The 15853-nt window shown below is 47.9% G+C and overlaps 1 protein-coding gene across 4 annotated transcripts in view; it reads left to right on the plus strand.

Moving 5' to 3' along the window:
- Positions 1-11835, plus strand: part of HNRNPL (heterogeneous nuclear ribonucleoprotein L) — a 15056-nt gene extending 3221 nt beyond the window's left edge. For 2 of the 4 annotated variants that reach the window (XM_008573936.1, XM_008573934.1), the window contains exons 2-13: positions 1735-1853; positions 2384-2621; positions 2753-2838; positions 3737-3833; positions 3920-3992; positions 7345-7416; positions 7528-7808; positions 8927-9048; positions 9389-9590; positions 10609-10666; positions 10771-10866; positions 11451-11835. In XM_008573936.1, the coding sequence (XP_008572158.1) occupies positions 2397-2621; positions 2753-2838; positions 3737-3833; positions 3920-3992; positions 7345-7416; positions 7528-7808; positions 8927-9048; positions 9389-9590; positions 10609-10666; positions 10771-10866; positions 11451-11509 (1371 nt within the window). In that variant the 5' untranslated portion in view covers positions 1735-1853; positions 2384-2396 and the 3' untranslated portion in view covers positions 11510-11835. Of the gene's footprint in view, positions 1-1734; positions 1854-2383; positions 2622-2752; positions 2839-3736; positions 3834-3919; positions 3993-7344; positions 7809-8926; positions 9049-9388; positions 9591-10608; positions 10667-10770; positions 10867-11450 lie in introns of all 4 variants that reach the window. The other 2 variants (XM_008573937.1, XM_008573933.1) reach the window with 1 other exon arrangement.
- Positions 11836-15853: the final 4018 nt, after the last annotated feature.

Here is a 15853-nt window from a genome sequence, read left to right on the forward strand (position 1 = left end):
TTGCGCAAGGACAGGCGTTTGCGCGTGCGCGCTATCCAGAGCCGGGTTGGGGGGGCGGAGGAAATAGCTTGCGCTGCGGGCGGTTGGCTGCGCAGGGCATACTGCGCAGGCGCCGTGAGCGGGCATGTGGGGGCCGGGCACGCGGCTGGGCCGGGTTTTTTTGCCTTTATCGTTCCCCCCCCCCTCTGGTCCCTCGCGCAGGCGCAGTTCTCCCGCTAGGCCTCGTGGGCGGTTGGGGGGCGGGCGGTGGCCTTGTCCTCGCCGAAGTAGGGAATAACGTCTGATCGCAGTTTAATCTCTATACTCTCTGTACAGAAATTGGGTTTTTTTGAGAAAATATTTCAGAACAGAATAGGTCCCCCATTTTAGTGGGCATTGAAAACGGTGAGACAGACTTGCGAAAGGCTCGTTTGGGAGTTGAGCCAAGTTTTGGAGCCATCACAGGTTTGCTTACCATTTCGGAGGTTGACTGGGTACGGAGAATTTGGTAAACCAAAATATTTCTTGGTCATGTGGCCATGTTGGAAGGGATTCAGCTCCGCAAAGACCACCAGTTGTTACTTCTGGGTGTGGGCCCAGTCCCTTCCAAGTTTTTGAAATCCTGTTCAGCCCCTTCCGGCGTTTTAGTGGCAGTGATTTACTAGCATTTTAATCTTTGCCAGGCATTGTTCCATACATTTTTAAAGACATCTTAATTGAATCCTTAACATATCTCTTTGTGAGGTTAGGGGAGGTATTAGGATTCCGGATTTACAGAGGAGAAAACGGCAAAGAGAGATGAGATAAATTAGGTCACATACCTAGTAAGGGGCAGGGCTGGGATTAGAGCTCAGGACTGTGGAACTCCATCTCTGGACCTGGTAACCACCAGGGGAGTGTGCATCCTGTGGTTTGTGTGTGGTTCATTCCTGAAATGAAATCGGCTTCTGCGCATGATTTTCAGGCTGGAGGCTGGACTCAGAGCCCAGGAGAGGTAGAGGAGAAAGTTACTTTCCTCCTGATTCCCAGAAGCTTCTTTCTGTGTGGGTGGAAAGATAACCTTCCCTGAGAAGGAGTTGTCTTGGTTTTTAACAGTATAGGTGAAGTTTCTCTTCTTTCTGAAAGACCCTCCTTGCTCTGTTTTCCTTAGTCTAGCCTAGGCAATACTTTCCAAAGCAGATTTTAATGAGAGAGTGATTCAAGGCTAGAAGAGGTCAGCTTTTGGGGCATAGGCTGTTTTCCCCTGACTGGGGCTGAGTGAGTGGTGGAGGGTTGTCATGTTTGGCTAGGTGGTGATGACTTGCTCAAGCAGAGAAAGGGCAAAGATGCTGGGGCATGTGCAAAAGGGATATCCTTGTTCAGACTGCAGCAGACACCTGTTTGAACCTTTCCTGCTAGTGTGTCCCCTTTAAGTCGCTCTTTCCCCATATTTCATTGATTGAGTGGACAAGCAGGAAAAGAGATAGGTTCCTGGAGGAATGTAAGATTTGAGACTTGTCCCCTCTCCATTTTCCCATCCTCAGAAGCTACAGCAAGAGCCAATAGGCAAGTGGCCATCCACTCAGGACTGCTCTTCTGCTGGTCCAGATTCCTTTTGGGGTGATTGGGTTGAACTGTTACCTCTATTCTGGCCTATGCATCCTTCTTGGTCGACACCAACTGTCTTATCTGTCTGGGTTTCCAACAGCACGGAGGCCAGTGGGTTGCCATCTCGTACAGATGGAAATGAAGTCTTGTTTCTGCTTCTTTTCTTAGGAGAACTACGATGACCCACACAAAACCCCTGCCTCCCCAGTTGTCCACATCAGGGGCCTGATTGACGGTGTGGTAGAAGCTGACCTTGTGGAGGCCTTGCAGGAGTTTGGACCCATCAGGTACTCAGAGGCCAGGGTATAGGTTTCTCAGAGAAGCTGGCTCCTTGGTGTCCTTACATGTCACTGATTTCTGATTGGAAGTAGTGATTTCACCATTTTGGTCCAGGGTCTTTTGGCTAGTCCCCTTCTCTGCCTTATCGTTTCTGGGCAGCATTCTTTCAATAAATTTCAAGTATTTGGCTTGTGCTAGGTACTGAGAATACAGTAGTGAACAAGACTGTCCTGGATTCCCCCTCCCAGAAAATTGCCCACTCAGAGTGATTAGCATTGTGATAGGGTAAAGTCCAGGGGTCTGTGAGAAGTGTCTTGCTCGTGCGAAGGGAGGGGTCCAGAAGGCTTCCCAGAGGAGGTGATGACTTAGCTATACGTCTTTAGTCTGTGGTACCATAAGGTGTTCAGGTCAGGAAATTGCGACAGGGTTTCAGAGGAGTCCAGAGGCTATGGAGGAGTCAGTTCACAGAAAATTGAAGGACATTCCCTTCTCGTCTCCATTCTTCTAAAAGGATTGAAACGTGTGTTCTTTTTGCTAGCTATGTGGTGGTAATGCCTAAAAAGAGACAAGCGCTGGTTGAGTTTGAAGATGTGTTGGGGGCTTGCAACGCAGTGAACTACGCAGCTGACAACCAAATCTACATTGCCGGTCATCCAGCTTTTGTCAATTACTCTACCAGCCAGAAGATCTCCCGCCCTGGAGACTCAGATGACTCCCGGAGTGTAAACAGTGTGCTTCTCTTTACCATTCTGAACCCCATCTATTCCATTACCACGGTATGCACCAGTGGTCATTTCTTTAGGCTCTTCTGTGAAGTTTCCTCCCTTTTTCCCTTTCTCCAAATCCCCTCTCCCAGGCCAAACTGACCTATCCATGCCCTTCACTTGGCATGTGTTTGCTTTTGCAGGATGTTCTTTACACTATCTGTAATCCTTGTGGCCCTGTCCAGAGAATTGTCATTTTCCGGAAGAATGGAGTCCAAGCCATGGTGGAATATCCTTTACTGGGGAACAAATGTTCCCTGGGGTGGGGGTTCTCACAGGGCTTGGCAGGGAACTGTCCTTTGAACTAGTATGTATCTACTAAATGCCTGCCAAGTGCCAGATGCCTTCACAGAGCCCACAGTCTGATGGGTTAAACAAGGAACCAGACATATATGTAGTGTGATTGTGTGAATCTGAAGTGAGGGGAAAGAACAGAATGCTATGAGATAACGGGAAAGGAACTCAAAGGGGGATTTGGGAAGGTCTCTGAGGAGGTGCTGTTATATTTCCATGAGGACACAGAAGCTGGTATTCAAGGTAGGGGGAGGAAATGGCCTCTGTAAAGGTCATAAGGTGGGAAGGAGCTTATTGTTGGAGAAAGTGGAGGACCTGAGGACTGCATTAGTGGCTGGCATGAGGGAGATGGGTTTGTTATAGACATTGGGAGAAGTTATTAGGGCATTCTAGCCAACAGTGTGATGCTTGGGCAGGGTGCAGTGGGAAACCACTGATAGACTTTAAGGCAGGGATGTAACCATTGATGTTTCCGCGAGATTGTTCAGGTTTAGTAAAAGTGCAACATGGGAGAGGACTGGGACAAGGAAGGTGACTTAACTTGGGGTGGTGGCAGAGGAGATTGCTTCTGCTTCTGGGCTGGTGGGCTGGAGTGGACATACAGATCACAAGAGAATTCTGTTCAATGAGTGACTACTCAACTAGGGCACCACTCTGTTCCATCTCCACAGTTTTGACCTCTTGTGATGGTGGTGGTGGCTGTAGGCAGTGAACTGACCCCAAGGCACAAGTGCACCACAGTTTTGGGTTGCTGTGTTGTCATCCCTCTCTAGGACAACTTGAAGCCCTTCCCGAGAAGCTTCCATGATGATCCTTTCCTTAATTTTACTCACATTTGACTCTGTGCAGAGTGCCCAGCGGGCCAAAGCCTCACTCAATGGGGCTGACATCTATTCTGGCTGTTGCACTCTGAAGATTGAGTATGCAAAGGTAGGTATGGGAAGTGACTGCCCTTTGTTAGCCTCCAGGTGAGCGGGAGGGCATGTCTTATCTCAAGCTTTGTCTTGTCTTTACAGCCTACACGTTTGAATGTGTTCAAGAATGATCAGGATACTTGGGACTACACAAACCCCAACCTCAGTGGACAAGGTAATCCTGATGGCCACTTTGTTCTAAACACACCTGCCTTGCCTTCACTCAACTAGCGCACTTCATAGACTTGGGCTCAGGGTTATGTAATGCCATTGGGCTCCCTGTGGACATGGGAGGGCCTTGGGGTCAGCTCTTGGAAAAGACACCCCATTGGGAGAGGGAGAATGCGAGGGGCCTTTGCAGGTCCTAGCTTGTTGCTTGTGGCCCTATGATGCTGCTGAGGGTGCAAAGTCAAGGCAGAGGCTTGGATGGGGTGGGGAGCAGGGCCTCACTGAGGACAAGGCATGGCAATGGGCTTAGAGACAAGTAGCAGGTCCCAAGTGGATTCTGCTGCTTTCCTTCTGGAGCCTGGCCTGGGTCACTGACTCTCCATTCTCACTGGGCCAGGAATGGTCCTTTTGGTCTTCATTGTTGAGAGGGTCTGATTGTGGGGGTGACAGACTGGAGAGGTGATGAAGGCTCCTGGGCTCTTGCAGCAGAGCCTTTGAGTAAGCTGATCTTGTGGAGGTGAGACTCTCTGGATGGGACCAGGGCGGGCATACCTCACATTTGTAGAGGAGACTCAGTATCTCTGCAGAGGTCCAAATGAACAACCCCCTTCCTAGTGTCTGTCAAGAATGATTTGCCTTTAGTAGGAGGGAGAGGTGGAGGATTGCATTTGAAAAACAGCGGCACCCCCCCAGCAAGACCGTTCATCTCTGTGTGTGTCTTGGTCTGATACGTCGGACCAGGCCATGGGCTGAGGGGAGGAGGCTGATTGCTGCATTACACAGGCTCTGGGAAGCCAGAGGCCCCTTTCCTAGGAAGGCCTGTCTTGCTCACCCTTGCAGCTGGGAAGCAGTGGGTGGCATGGGCTAGACTCTCCCCAGGACCCTCACAGTGAGCCCTGTGGGCCTGGCTGCTCCCTCCAAAGGTCAGAGGCAAATTGATGACCAAGTGAATGTACCAGAGCGGGCAATGGCATTACATGACTGCTAACAGAAACACGGCAACCAACCATTTCTTCTCCAAGGAACATAAATAGAAGATGTGCAGAACGGCAGGGGCTAGTGGCAGGGGCTGGCTGTGCATTGGTTTTGATGCCTCTCAGCTTTGGCCGCCCCGAGACGGGGGCCCAAAAAAACCGAGGGCTGATGAGGTAACCTGGAGTGAGGGCGGTGCTTCGCTACCCCCTCAGGAACCATACTTCAGCGGCTCTGCCTCTGCACATTGCTCACCAACACACAGGGTAGAAAACCACTAGCTCTTCCTGGAGAGAACAGAACATGCAGCCTCCACCACGTCCCCAGAAACAGCTGCAGACTTGAGCTCACTACATCAAGAACACCACACCGCGCTCCAAGGAACAGCTACAAGCACAGAGACAGAGACAAAGAGAGAAAGAGATGCAACATGGCAGCAGACACTGCTTTTTTATTAAACATTAAAAAAGCCAAAATCCAAGCAAACTTGAACCCGAGAATGTACACAGAAGTAGGAAACACAGAGAACAGAGCTCTCCCAGCCAGCCAGCGAGCGGTGCTCTTTTCGGAGAACGTTTCATAGACTGAAGTAGATTCCATGGGCCTCCAAGACAATAGGATCCTCTCCATTCCTCGCCATATGGGTTTTGTTTTTTAAGTCCTTTGTTTTGGGGAGGGCCTTTTTTTCTTTTCTGTTTTGATATTTTTATTTTTTCCGCAGTCACCGGCTGCCAACATAATCTGCACCAACTGGAGATCAGAAAAAAATAAAAGCTTAAACCACAACAACAACAACAACAAAAAATCAAAAAACCAAAACAAACCTAAAACCAGACAGCCAAACAACTCAGAGGCACACAGTTACCTGCTGGTGGGTAACCAGGCGTGCTCCCGAGGCCAAAAGCGCGGGCATAGTGGGGCCACTGGCACACTTCATACCCAGGAGACACGCACATGGAGCGCTACACAGCCAGAAGCACCGCACCACCGCACTGCAGCACATAATGTGAGGAGGTGACAACACGGAGGGACACTATCCACTTCATACACCTTTATTTCCACTTTTCTGATATCTTCTGAGGACAGAACATCTGTGAGCCTTTTTTTGATTTAATCAAAACATTGACTTTAAAAACAATTCTTTAAAAAAAAATTGTAGCGGATGTGTACTGTAACTTGTATTTATGACTGTAAAACCATGTGATGCAGGGTCGCAGTGTATGTTTGATGGGACGCCATCTTTCAGAACTGTGCTAACTCACTGTTGAAGCGTCCAATGGTAAGAGAAAATACAGATTTATTTTTTGTGACAAATGGACATTGTACTCTGTACTTCTGCTGTAAGTAGCCCTTTTCCATCTTTGTAATGACTGATTGTTGAAAACAAAACCCAGGCCGGGTGGCAGGAATGGGCAGTGGTTTCAATCCTGGGTATTGGTATTGGAGTCAGCCAGACCAGGGTTCAAATCCTGGCTCAGCCACTAACTTGCTTTGTGACCTTAGGCTAAAGTGTTTTTTAACTGCTCAGTTAAAAGTTAACTACTCAGTTTTCTTACCTGTAAAATGGGACTGAAATATGAGTACTTACTCATAGAGTTGTTATGAGGAATTGAAGAAGTGAGGAATTAAAGAAGCTGTGATGTCTGTAAAGCGCTTAGTCCAGCGTCTTGCCATTTAAGCGCTAAATGATTATGAACTGCAGCTGGGGTTGGGAGGCAGGTCTGCGCCATTGTTGGGTCTGAAACTGTTGATACCTTGTACATGATTGCTTGTTTGAACTGATTTTGCTGTTGCCCTGCTTCTCAGCTGCTACAGGCCCTCCTCGGGCTGGATGTGACCGGGTGGGAGGGTGGCTGGGATCAGCAATGACAGAAAAGGGGGTTAGAGAGAGGGGCTTAGAGCTCTTAGGACTTGAGGCTTTGGGAGCCAAGTCTTACCTTCCTGCTTTTCCTGGGTTATTTTCCTGCTCTTAACCTTCTCTCCCTTTATTGGGAGTTATTTTAGAAAATTGCTTTTGGCCCCTATAATATATCAGCTTCCATAGCAGCTACAGACTCTCCAGAAGGCCTGAGAGCTCGGCTTCCCACCAGGGCCAGGGTAGATGAAAGAGAGCACAGAACCTGGCCTTGTCCTCTGAAAAAGGAAACCAGTTCCCTTGGTATGGATGGGTAGGGGAGGGAGAGTGGGCTCTGGTTTAGAGGCCTGGGCTTCATTCCTGCCCTGGGTTGGGCCATAGGGAGGAGTTCCCAGCAGCTCTTGTAAGAAAGGGCAGGATTTGTAGTGAGGCTCCCACGAGTCGAAGGACTTTGAGATTAGCTTCTGTAGTCAGGAGGGAGAGAAACACCCCGCTTTTCGCATTAGATTCTAACTGCTTTCTCTGTCCATAGGTGACCCTGGCAGTAACCCCAACAAACGCCAGAGGCAGCCCCCTCTCCTGGGAGATCATCCCGCTGAATATGGTGAGGGCAGGGGGTTCCCTTCCGTGGACTCCCGTGGCTCATGTGCCCCTGCCCGCCGTCCGCCGCGCAAATTCTCACCCGTCCTCCCTCTCTTTCCTTCCCACCCCCCAGGAGGGCCCCACGGTGGGTACCACAGCCATTACCATGATGAGGGCTACGGCCCCCCCCCACCTCACTACGAAGGGAGAAGGATGGGCCCACCAGTGGGGGGTCACCGTCGGGGCCCAAGCCGCTACGGCCCCCAGTATGGGCACCCCCCACCCCCTCCCCCACCACCCGAGTATGGCCCCCACGCCGACAGCCCTGTGCTCATGGTCTATGGCTTGGATCAATCTAAGATGAACTGTGATCGAGTCTTCAATGTCTTCTGCTTGTATGGCAATGTGGAGAAGGTGAGCTGCTGCTGGGTCCACTGCTTTCCTTGTCAACTTGGTGGGCCCAAGGAAAGCCCTGAGCCTCATAGCTTGCCAGTCAGCACAGGGGAACAAGCCACTGGAAGCCTGGCTTAGAGCAAACTGGCCCAAAGTGGGTAACTTGGCTAACTCAGGCAACCTGCTACAGCCAGGTTTTGTTTAGTCTTCACTGTGTATGGGTATTTTGTTTTATTTTCTTTGAATTAACAATGTTAAAAAAACCAGGACTTTATCACATAAAAGTACTAATGTTTCCTAGTACATGAATGTAGAGATTACAGAATACATAGAAATTTACCCATTATATAATGTTAAAGACCGTTGTGTAAGGATTTCATCTGGAAAACTTGAGATTGTCAGAGCACTGAGTCTTCCTGCATTCCCTGTGGGTCACTTGGCTGGAACTGACTGGTGGCTGACCATCCACCTGAAAACAGGTGGTTTTCTGCCCTCATGAAACCTGTCTTGGAAGCCTTTTGAGTGTGCAGCCCCTGGCTTGGTCCATTTATGTTAATAACAGCTAGTACATATGGCGTGTTCTTATATACCACATGCCATAAAGGTGCTTTACATGTAGTAACTTGTTTAATTTTCACAGTAATCCTTAATGAGACAGATGGGTTAAATAACTTGCCCAGGTTCACAAAACCTTTATTTGGAAGCAGGGCTCAGAGCGAGATAGCCTGGCCTCAGAGCCTACACTACTCTTAGAGTTTTTTTTTTTTTTTTTTTTTTTTTTTAACGGTGATCTACTTAAACAACTATTTTACATCATGGCCATAGATAACCCATCCACAGATATATGTGTCTGTGTTCTGTTTTTCTGCACGCTTTTTTGTTGGGTTTTATTAAGTGACTCACTCATGGGTCATGTCCTACAGTTGGAAGAACAACTGCCTAGTCTCTGCTGCCCACTTGGGTTTACTTGCTGTGGGCCCAGCGTGCTTTTCTGGTGGTCTTAATTCTTCATTCACATGTGAGGAAATGGGATCCCAGAGCCGGAGCAGGAGTTGCTTGCTTCTAATTAGCATGGAAGGGGGCAGGAGAAGGGTCCCTGACAGCTGGGCATGGTGCTGACTGTGGCCGCTCTCCCCAAGGTGAAATTCATGAAAAGCAAGCCAGGGGCCGCCATGGTGGAGATGGCTGATGGCTATGCTGTGGACCGGGCCATTACCCACCTCAACAACAACTTCATGTTTGGGCAGAAGCTGAATGTCTGGTAGGTGCTCAGTCTTCCCAGGCAAAGAAGGGTTGGAAAGGGACTGAGGAGAGAAGGGAAGGGGAAGTGGGGAGGGGAGGTGGGGCCCAGCAGAGGAGCACAGTGAGGCCCAGTTGCTTACTCAGGCAGGAATGGGGTGTGGCAGGTGTATTCTCAGATGTTCTCTGAAGCCCTGGGAGAAAGTGGGTCAGTCTCACCTCAGCTGTGGCACAACACCCCCTGAGGCATGCAGCACTATCATATAGGCACGGGGCCAGCCGAGCCTCAACGAGGCCATAGTGGAAAGGTCATGGGATAACTTTGGGTCTGACAAAGGGCCCCCCTTTCTTCTCTCCTACAGTGTCTCCAAGCAACCAGCCATCATGCCAGGTCAGTCATACGGGTTGGAAGATGGGTCCTCCAGTTACAAAGACTTCAGCGAATCAAGGAACAATCGATTCTCCACCCCGGAGCAGGCAGCCAAGAACCGCATCCAGCACCCCAGCAACGTGCTGCACTTCTTCAATGCCCCACTGGAGGTGACTGAGGAGAACTTCTTTGAGGTGGGTGCCATGGAGTTTCTCAGGCAGTTGGCCCCTCAACACAGCCACCTGAGTAGGCCACTCATTCTAGTGTTTCACCAAATACCTTATGAACTGCTCTGACAGGCCCTGGCTTGGGTGATCTCTGCTCACGGTCCAGACAGGGTGCAAATGACACCAGACTTATAGAAACAGTGGACCATGCTGCTACTTGGCATTTTTGGCTAGCTGGAACGGCTGCTCATTTGCTGGGAAAGATTCTTCACAGGCCCAGTGATGAGAGTCCAATCTCAAAACATGACCCCAGTTGTTGGGTCTTCAAGGTGTCTAGATACCATCAGAAGGTGGGACCCTGTGAAGCATGGTCAGGGAACTAGGGCAGCTGGAGGGGGGAGGAGGAACTCTGAATGTCAGGGTTGGACTTCAGACCTCACTCTGGTCTCTTGAAATGTCACCCTTCAGTTCATCAAACATTAGTCTAGTGCTGATACACATCCAAATTGCTGCCGAAAATGGGAAATTTAATAAGCAGTTTCCTGGTCCTTAGCAACAATGATTTGATTTTTTTTTTTTTTTTTTTTTTTTTTGGGGGCTGGCCAGTACAAGGATGCGAACCCATGACCTTGCAGTTATAAGGCTACACTCTTTTTTTTTTTAATTTTGAAAATATTAAAACACTTATAGATGACCGGTAAGGGGATCTTAACCCTTGACTTGGTGTTGTCAGCACCACGCTCACCCAGTGAGTGAACCGGCCATCCCTGTATGGCATCCAAACCCGTGGCCTTGGTGTTATCAGCACCACACTCTCCCGAGTGAGCCACGGGCCGACCCTATAAGGCTACACTCTAACCAACTGAGCTTAACTGGCCAGCCTCTGACATAATGATTAATGATCAAGAGTGGTGTTTCTGATCATTTTTGTGTCACGGAGTATGTGATAAAAGGTAGAAACCCTTTTTCCAGTCTGGCTTGCTTGACTTCCGTGTGGCACCCTTTCTGTTTCTGAATTTTCGTTTATTATCTATTTCTATCGCAGATCTGCGATGAGCTGGGAGTGAAGCGGCCATCTTCTGTCAAAGTATTCTCAGGCAAAAGTAAGTAAACTGTCCCTATATTCCTCTCTTCATTCAGTTGGCAGCTACCCAGTTCCTGCTTGGGTCAGCCTAAAACCTTTGGTTTCCCCTTGCCTTCCAATCAGGTGAACGCAGCTCCTCTGGGCTGCTGGAGTGGGAATCCAAGAGTGATGCCCTGGAGACACTGGGCTTCCTGAACCATTACCAGATGAAAAACCCAAGTGAGTATCTGTGTGTCCTGCAGTCATCCCCCTGGTGGCCTAATGGGTTTGCTGGCTTCAGGCCAGAGCCATCCTTCCTGCCCTCGAGATAGGACCCCAGAGATTTCCTCACAGTCACTGACAGAGGCAGGCGGGATCTGGTCGCCAGGAGAGCCGCCTGAAGTTTCTCATGGGAGGGACAGCCTGGCTGCTTGCTGCCACCCACTCTGCCAGCTTGGGAAGTGCTCAAGCTTGCTCTCCGGGGAGCAGGTAGCATTTTCTTTTGAGTTAGAGACTGGCTCAGGGAGTATCCAGGAAAAGGGGCTACACTTTCCAGTGGGTAAAATTTACCCACCCAGTTGGTGGGGCAGGCCTATTGCCCTGGGCCAGCTAAGGAAATGGGAATGGAATTCTCCATGGAGATAAGGAAGAGAAGAAATGCCTTGTGTTTGGCTCATTTTAAAGTCTCACTTTGGGCAATGATGAGTTAGATCCCTACAATTGAATTGCAGAAAATGGGAGATGTGTGCAAAATGAGGGGATCTGGGTTGGGGGATCTTCCAGACGGGCCCAGCCAAACCTCTCTCTCCTCCTCTCCTTTGCAGATGGGCCATACCCGTATACTCTGAAGTTGTGTTTCTCCACCACTCAGCATGCTTCCTAATTAGGTGCCTAGGAAGAGTCCCATCTGAGCAGGAAAACGTTTCTCTTTCCTTTATGCCATTGTTTTGTTTGTTTGGGTTTTTTTCGCAAAAGTTCTTGTATTCCTTTTTTCTTAATGCTAGGTTACTAGAGGCTTACCCATAATGGAAAACGCTGGAAGTCTGGAGGGGGAGGGAGAGGGTAACTGAAATCTCCCAAGATTAACCTTCACTTTTTAAGAATTATTGTACATGTGATTTTTTTTTCCTGTTCATACATTTGTGCTGCACATGTACTCTTGGCACATTTCAATAAAATTGTTTGGAAAATAAACAGCATTTGCTGGGATCCCAGGGAATGTCTGCTTCCTTCCCTCCCACTGTCTTCTGAATAGCAGTTGCAGGCAGGCTGGAGCCCAGCCGCAGGCCCAGCCCTGAGAAGAGCAGGGTGGGCCACAGATGGTGAATGATGGTAGGAATTAAGGACTCTTTTTAAGGGAAATCTGGCGGGCTTAGTGGCATTCTTAGTGGGCTCTGCCCGAGCAAGTTTGGTCTAGTTGGAGAGTCATTTAAAAAATAAATGGTGTTGAAAAAGTTTAAAACTTTAAAAGAGATCAACAAATGGGCCTTAAACTGAAGTAAACGCCTTTTTATGAGGTTGGAAAGTAAAACTCAAGAAAGAAAAATTAGATTCCTCTGAGTCACTTTATTGGAACGTTAACAATTTTTTGTGACTTTTTTTCCATAAAGTTCTCATACTTTGTTTTTTTAAGAAAATCATTTGTGCCGTACAGTCTTCTGTATCATATTGTTACTGAGAGACCAGGCTCGGTTTGCTGTCTCACACTAAACAAATGACTTGAAAGTCCAAAAGTAGGTTCAAGGATTGAAAGATTTATTCAGATTACCAGTACTCAACTAAATGTCTAACCAAGCAAACAAACAAAATAGGAGCAGTAGGGTCCAGTTTATCTTACTCCCAATCGGTGGGGCCAACCTATTCCACTGACACAGTAATTGATCAAAGCACTGTTGGCAGAAAGAAAAGTACCGACTACATTTAAGTGAGAGAAGCAAAGCATAGCTGGGAGCCCTCCAGGGTGCACCTATATCATAGCAGATACAATCCAACCAAACAGCAGAAGAGGGCTCAGAAAATCAGAGAAAGGTAAAGAGAATTTTAGTGGTTTCGGGACTTCCAGTCACTGGTGTAGGAATGAATCCTCACCATTCATGAATCCTGTCGGGGGGAACCTGCTCAAGCAAGGTCTTCATGATGTAGGACTGGCCTCACCTTTGCTAGTTACCTGTCAGGGCAAGCTGTTGCCAGCCAGGTAAGCATGCTTCCACAGGTTGAGAGAAGTTTAAGCTGTGGTTGTCCGCAGTCACTTTAAAGAGGAAGAAAAGTAAAAAAGAGTAGAAGAGAATAAAGCATTGGTTTGTGTAAGGAAAATGGAAAAATGGCCGGGCTCCTTCAGCTGTTCAGAATCTTGTGCGTGACTTATCATTTCTGTTGTTAAGTACATTAACTGCGCATGTACACTCAGGTGTTCCTGGTTATCTGACAAGTATGAAGGACAAAAGGCTCTGATCCACAGTGTCCCCCGGATACCCCCGGGAGGCCATCAGGGGGCCACCGCTGCTGCTGCTGCATCTGCCTGAGTGCTGAGTTTGCATCTGAATAAAGCATGTCAACCTTGTCAGTGGCTCCCAGGATCTTTTCCAATTACCTAGCTCACGACCTTTGTATGAGGGGTCTGTGACCTAGCCCAACACCTCAGAATTTAGGCTGGGGACTCCAGAAGAGACTTACCAGCAGCAGAGACATGGGAGCAAAATAGTCCCAGTGGCCACTTGCCTCTTGTAGCTAGAGTCTTCTCTAGTGCCCAAAGCTTTCTAATTTTTGCCAGTGACTAAATTAAGCTCTTGGATTCCAAAGTCGTAGAAATGAACAATGTACCCAGCAGTAAAGCAAGCAACACTTTATTAAAAGAGATAGACAACGTAGCTACAGTAAAGCCAGCCCCCTGGGGGAGCTGTCCCGTGTCTTTTATAGGGAAAAGAGTTAAGCCTCACTGGGGTTGTGGTTCATTCTGTTCTTCCTGGTTGCATCATGAGTGCATGTTCGTTTAGGGCTCTGGTCCTTGAGGCTGCTCAGTAGGTCCAAGATGGCAGTGGTGGTCTTCACTGTCACCCCAGAAAGGTCATTATAATGGTCACCTTGAATCTTTGTGCACATTTGGGAGTTACTAAAGGGGTCTTAAGGTTAATCTGCAACTTAATTTTTGCAATTACGGTAAATAAGCCTTGGGGAGGGGTTTTGCAACTCAGTAAATACCTGTTTTCTCTCTTAGTCTATTTTTTTTTTTTTTGTCTTTTTTCGTGTCCGGCAACGGATCGCAACCCTCAGTGTCGCGCCCGTACCGGACCGGGACTGGCAACGGGATCGCAACCCTCGGTGTTGCGCCCACACCTCGCTCAGCCAGTGAGCGGGAACCGGTCTGCATGTGGGATCCGAACCCTCGGCGGGAGCACTGTAACAGTGCACCACCTGGCCGGCCCTCTCTTAGTCTATTTTTATCTGGTTGGGTCATGGGGTAATCATTTGCCCTGGGGTTCTCATGACTGAGGAGTGGAAAGGTAAAAGTATCTTTTGCAGGGAAGATGGAGTCAGTTTGGTTCACAGTCCTAGCTTTACTCTGTTTCAGTATCATACAGAAAAATCTTATCTTTACCCCTGCAGAGTGTCCTTGTGTGGATGTGTCATAATTTACTTAACCTGGTCTCAAAGATAATTTCCACGTCTTTTCTACAGTAAACTACTACAATGCATGTCCTTATACAAATGTCTTTTTTTTTCCCCCTCGGCAGCTGGCTGGTAATATACAAATATCTGAGCCAATTTCCTTGATATTAATCTGGAGGTAAATTCCTAGCAGTGGAATTGCTGGGTTAAAGGATATATATAATTGCAACATAGGAGAGACACTCCCCACTTGTAGCTGTGAACCTGTGAAGATGGCTTGCAGTGGGGGTACAACTGAGAAGGAGCCTGGTTTTAATGACCTTGATTCATGCTGTAGGCAGGAGGTCACCTGCAGGAGCAGATCACAAGTACTGTGCCTTGGAGTGTGTGCTTGACAACCCACTTTGGGAGTGTACTGTGAAGTTTTTAAACTCATATTGTGTTAACAATATAACATCTACTGAAGTCATGTGGCATCATTTATCAAATGAACAAACTGCTTCACCAGGGGTAGCAAAAGAACCTCTGGACAAGGAGAAACTACAGTCACCTTGTAGCCATAATTAAATCAACTAGGGTTTGTTGTTTTTAAGCCCATCAAGGAGATATAAAGTGAATTTTTCTAATCCGTCTCCTAGCATCCAGTTTCATTCTGTTAGCAGTTTGAAACTTCTAGTGGTATATGTATATCTCTTTACGGCGATATACATATATCGTATTCAGCACATACACAGACATGTACAACTATCTGTTTTACACCAAAGGATCATACTAAATGTTCTACATCTTAACATTTTTTCTCACATCTTGGTATCTGCATAGGAGTTTTAAGGTTCTCTGTTAATGGATGGTTGCTGATTTTATCTTGCAAAAGAGCTTGCCTATCTAGTCTGACCAAATAAGACATATTCATTAAGCAGAAAAGAGATTCCCTACAATCCCATTGGCCCGGACATCTGTTCACCACCTTGGCACATCTCCCTAAGGAGCATACTTAAGCAGTTTTACAGTACTTTTTTATGCTCTTAGTTAACTAGCTTTTCCCAAAGGGTTTTATTTGAGAACATGGACTTTGGAGCCGCCTAATCCTACTTCAGTACTCCTCAAGCCCAGCTACCTTAACTAGTGACTTCCCATCCCCGAGCCTGTGTGTGCAGAAGGAAATAGTACGACCTTGTGGTGGCGTGGGAATCCAAATGTACAGTCAGCGCTGAATATTGGCCTGTCTGTATTCTCTTTGCCTTACGTGGCTAAACGGTACTGAATAATTTTTTTCTTTTTCGTTAACGTGATATATATGCATGATTACAAACTTGCAGGGCTGCAGTTACTCCGCTGCCATTATGTCCTTGGACATTTCCGCTATCCAATTTTTCCACCATTTTGAAATGGCGCTGTGATGAACTTTATATAGAAACTTACAGCAGCAGCTTCAGGTTGCTACTTGGGCAAAGGGTCCATGTCTAAGCCTTCCTATAACTGCGCAGGCGAACCGATGACGCGTCTTCCGGTTGCCCTTAGTAAAGATGGCGGGAAGGAGAGCGTCATTATTGGTCAGGCTGCAGCTTCGATGCCCTCGCCCAATATGGCGACCTTCCGTTTCCTCCCCTTGGGCTTCCTC

The sequence above is a fragment of the Galeopterus variegatus genome, unplaced genomic scaffold (assembly GCF_000696425.1).
Source record: "Galeopterus variegatus unplaced genomic scaffold, G_variegatus-3.0.2 Scaffold973, whole genome shotgun sequence".
NCBI classification, from domain to species: domain Eukaryota; kingdom Metazoa; phylum Chordata; class Mammalia; order Dermoptera; family Cynocephalidae; genus Galeopterus; species Galeopterus variegatus.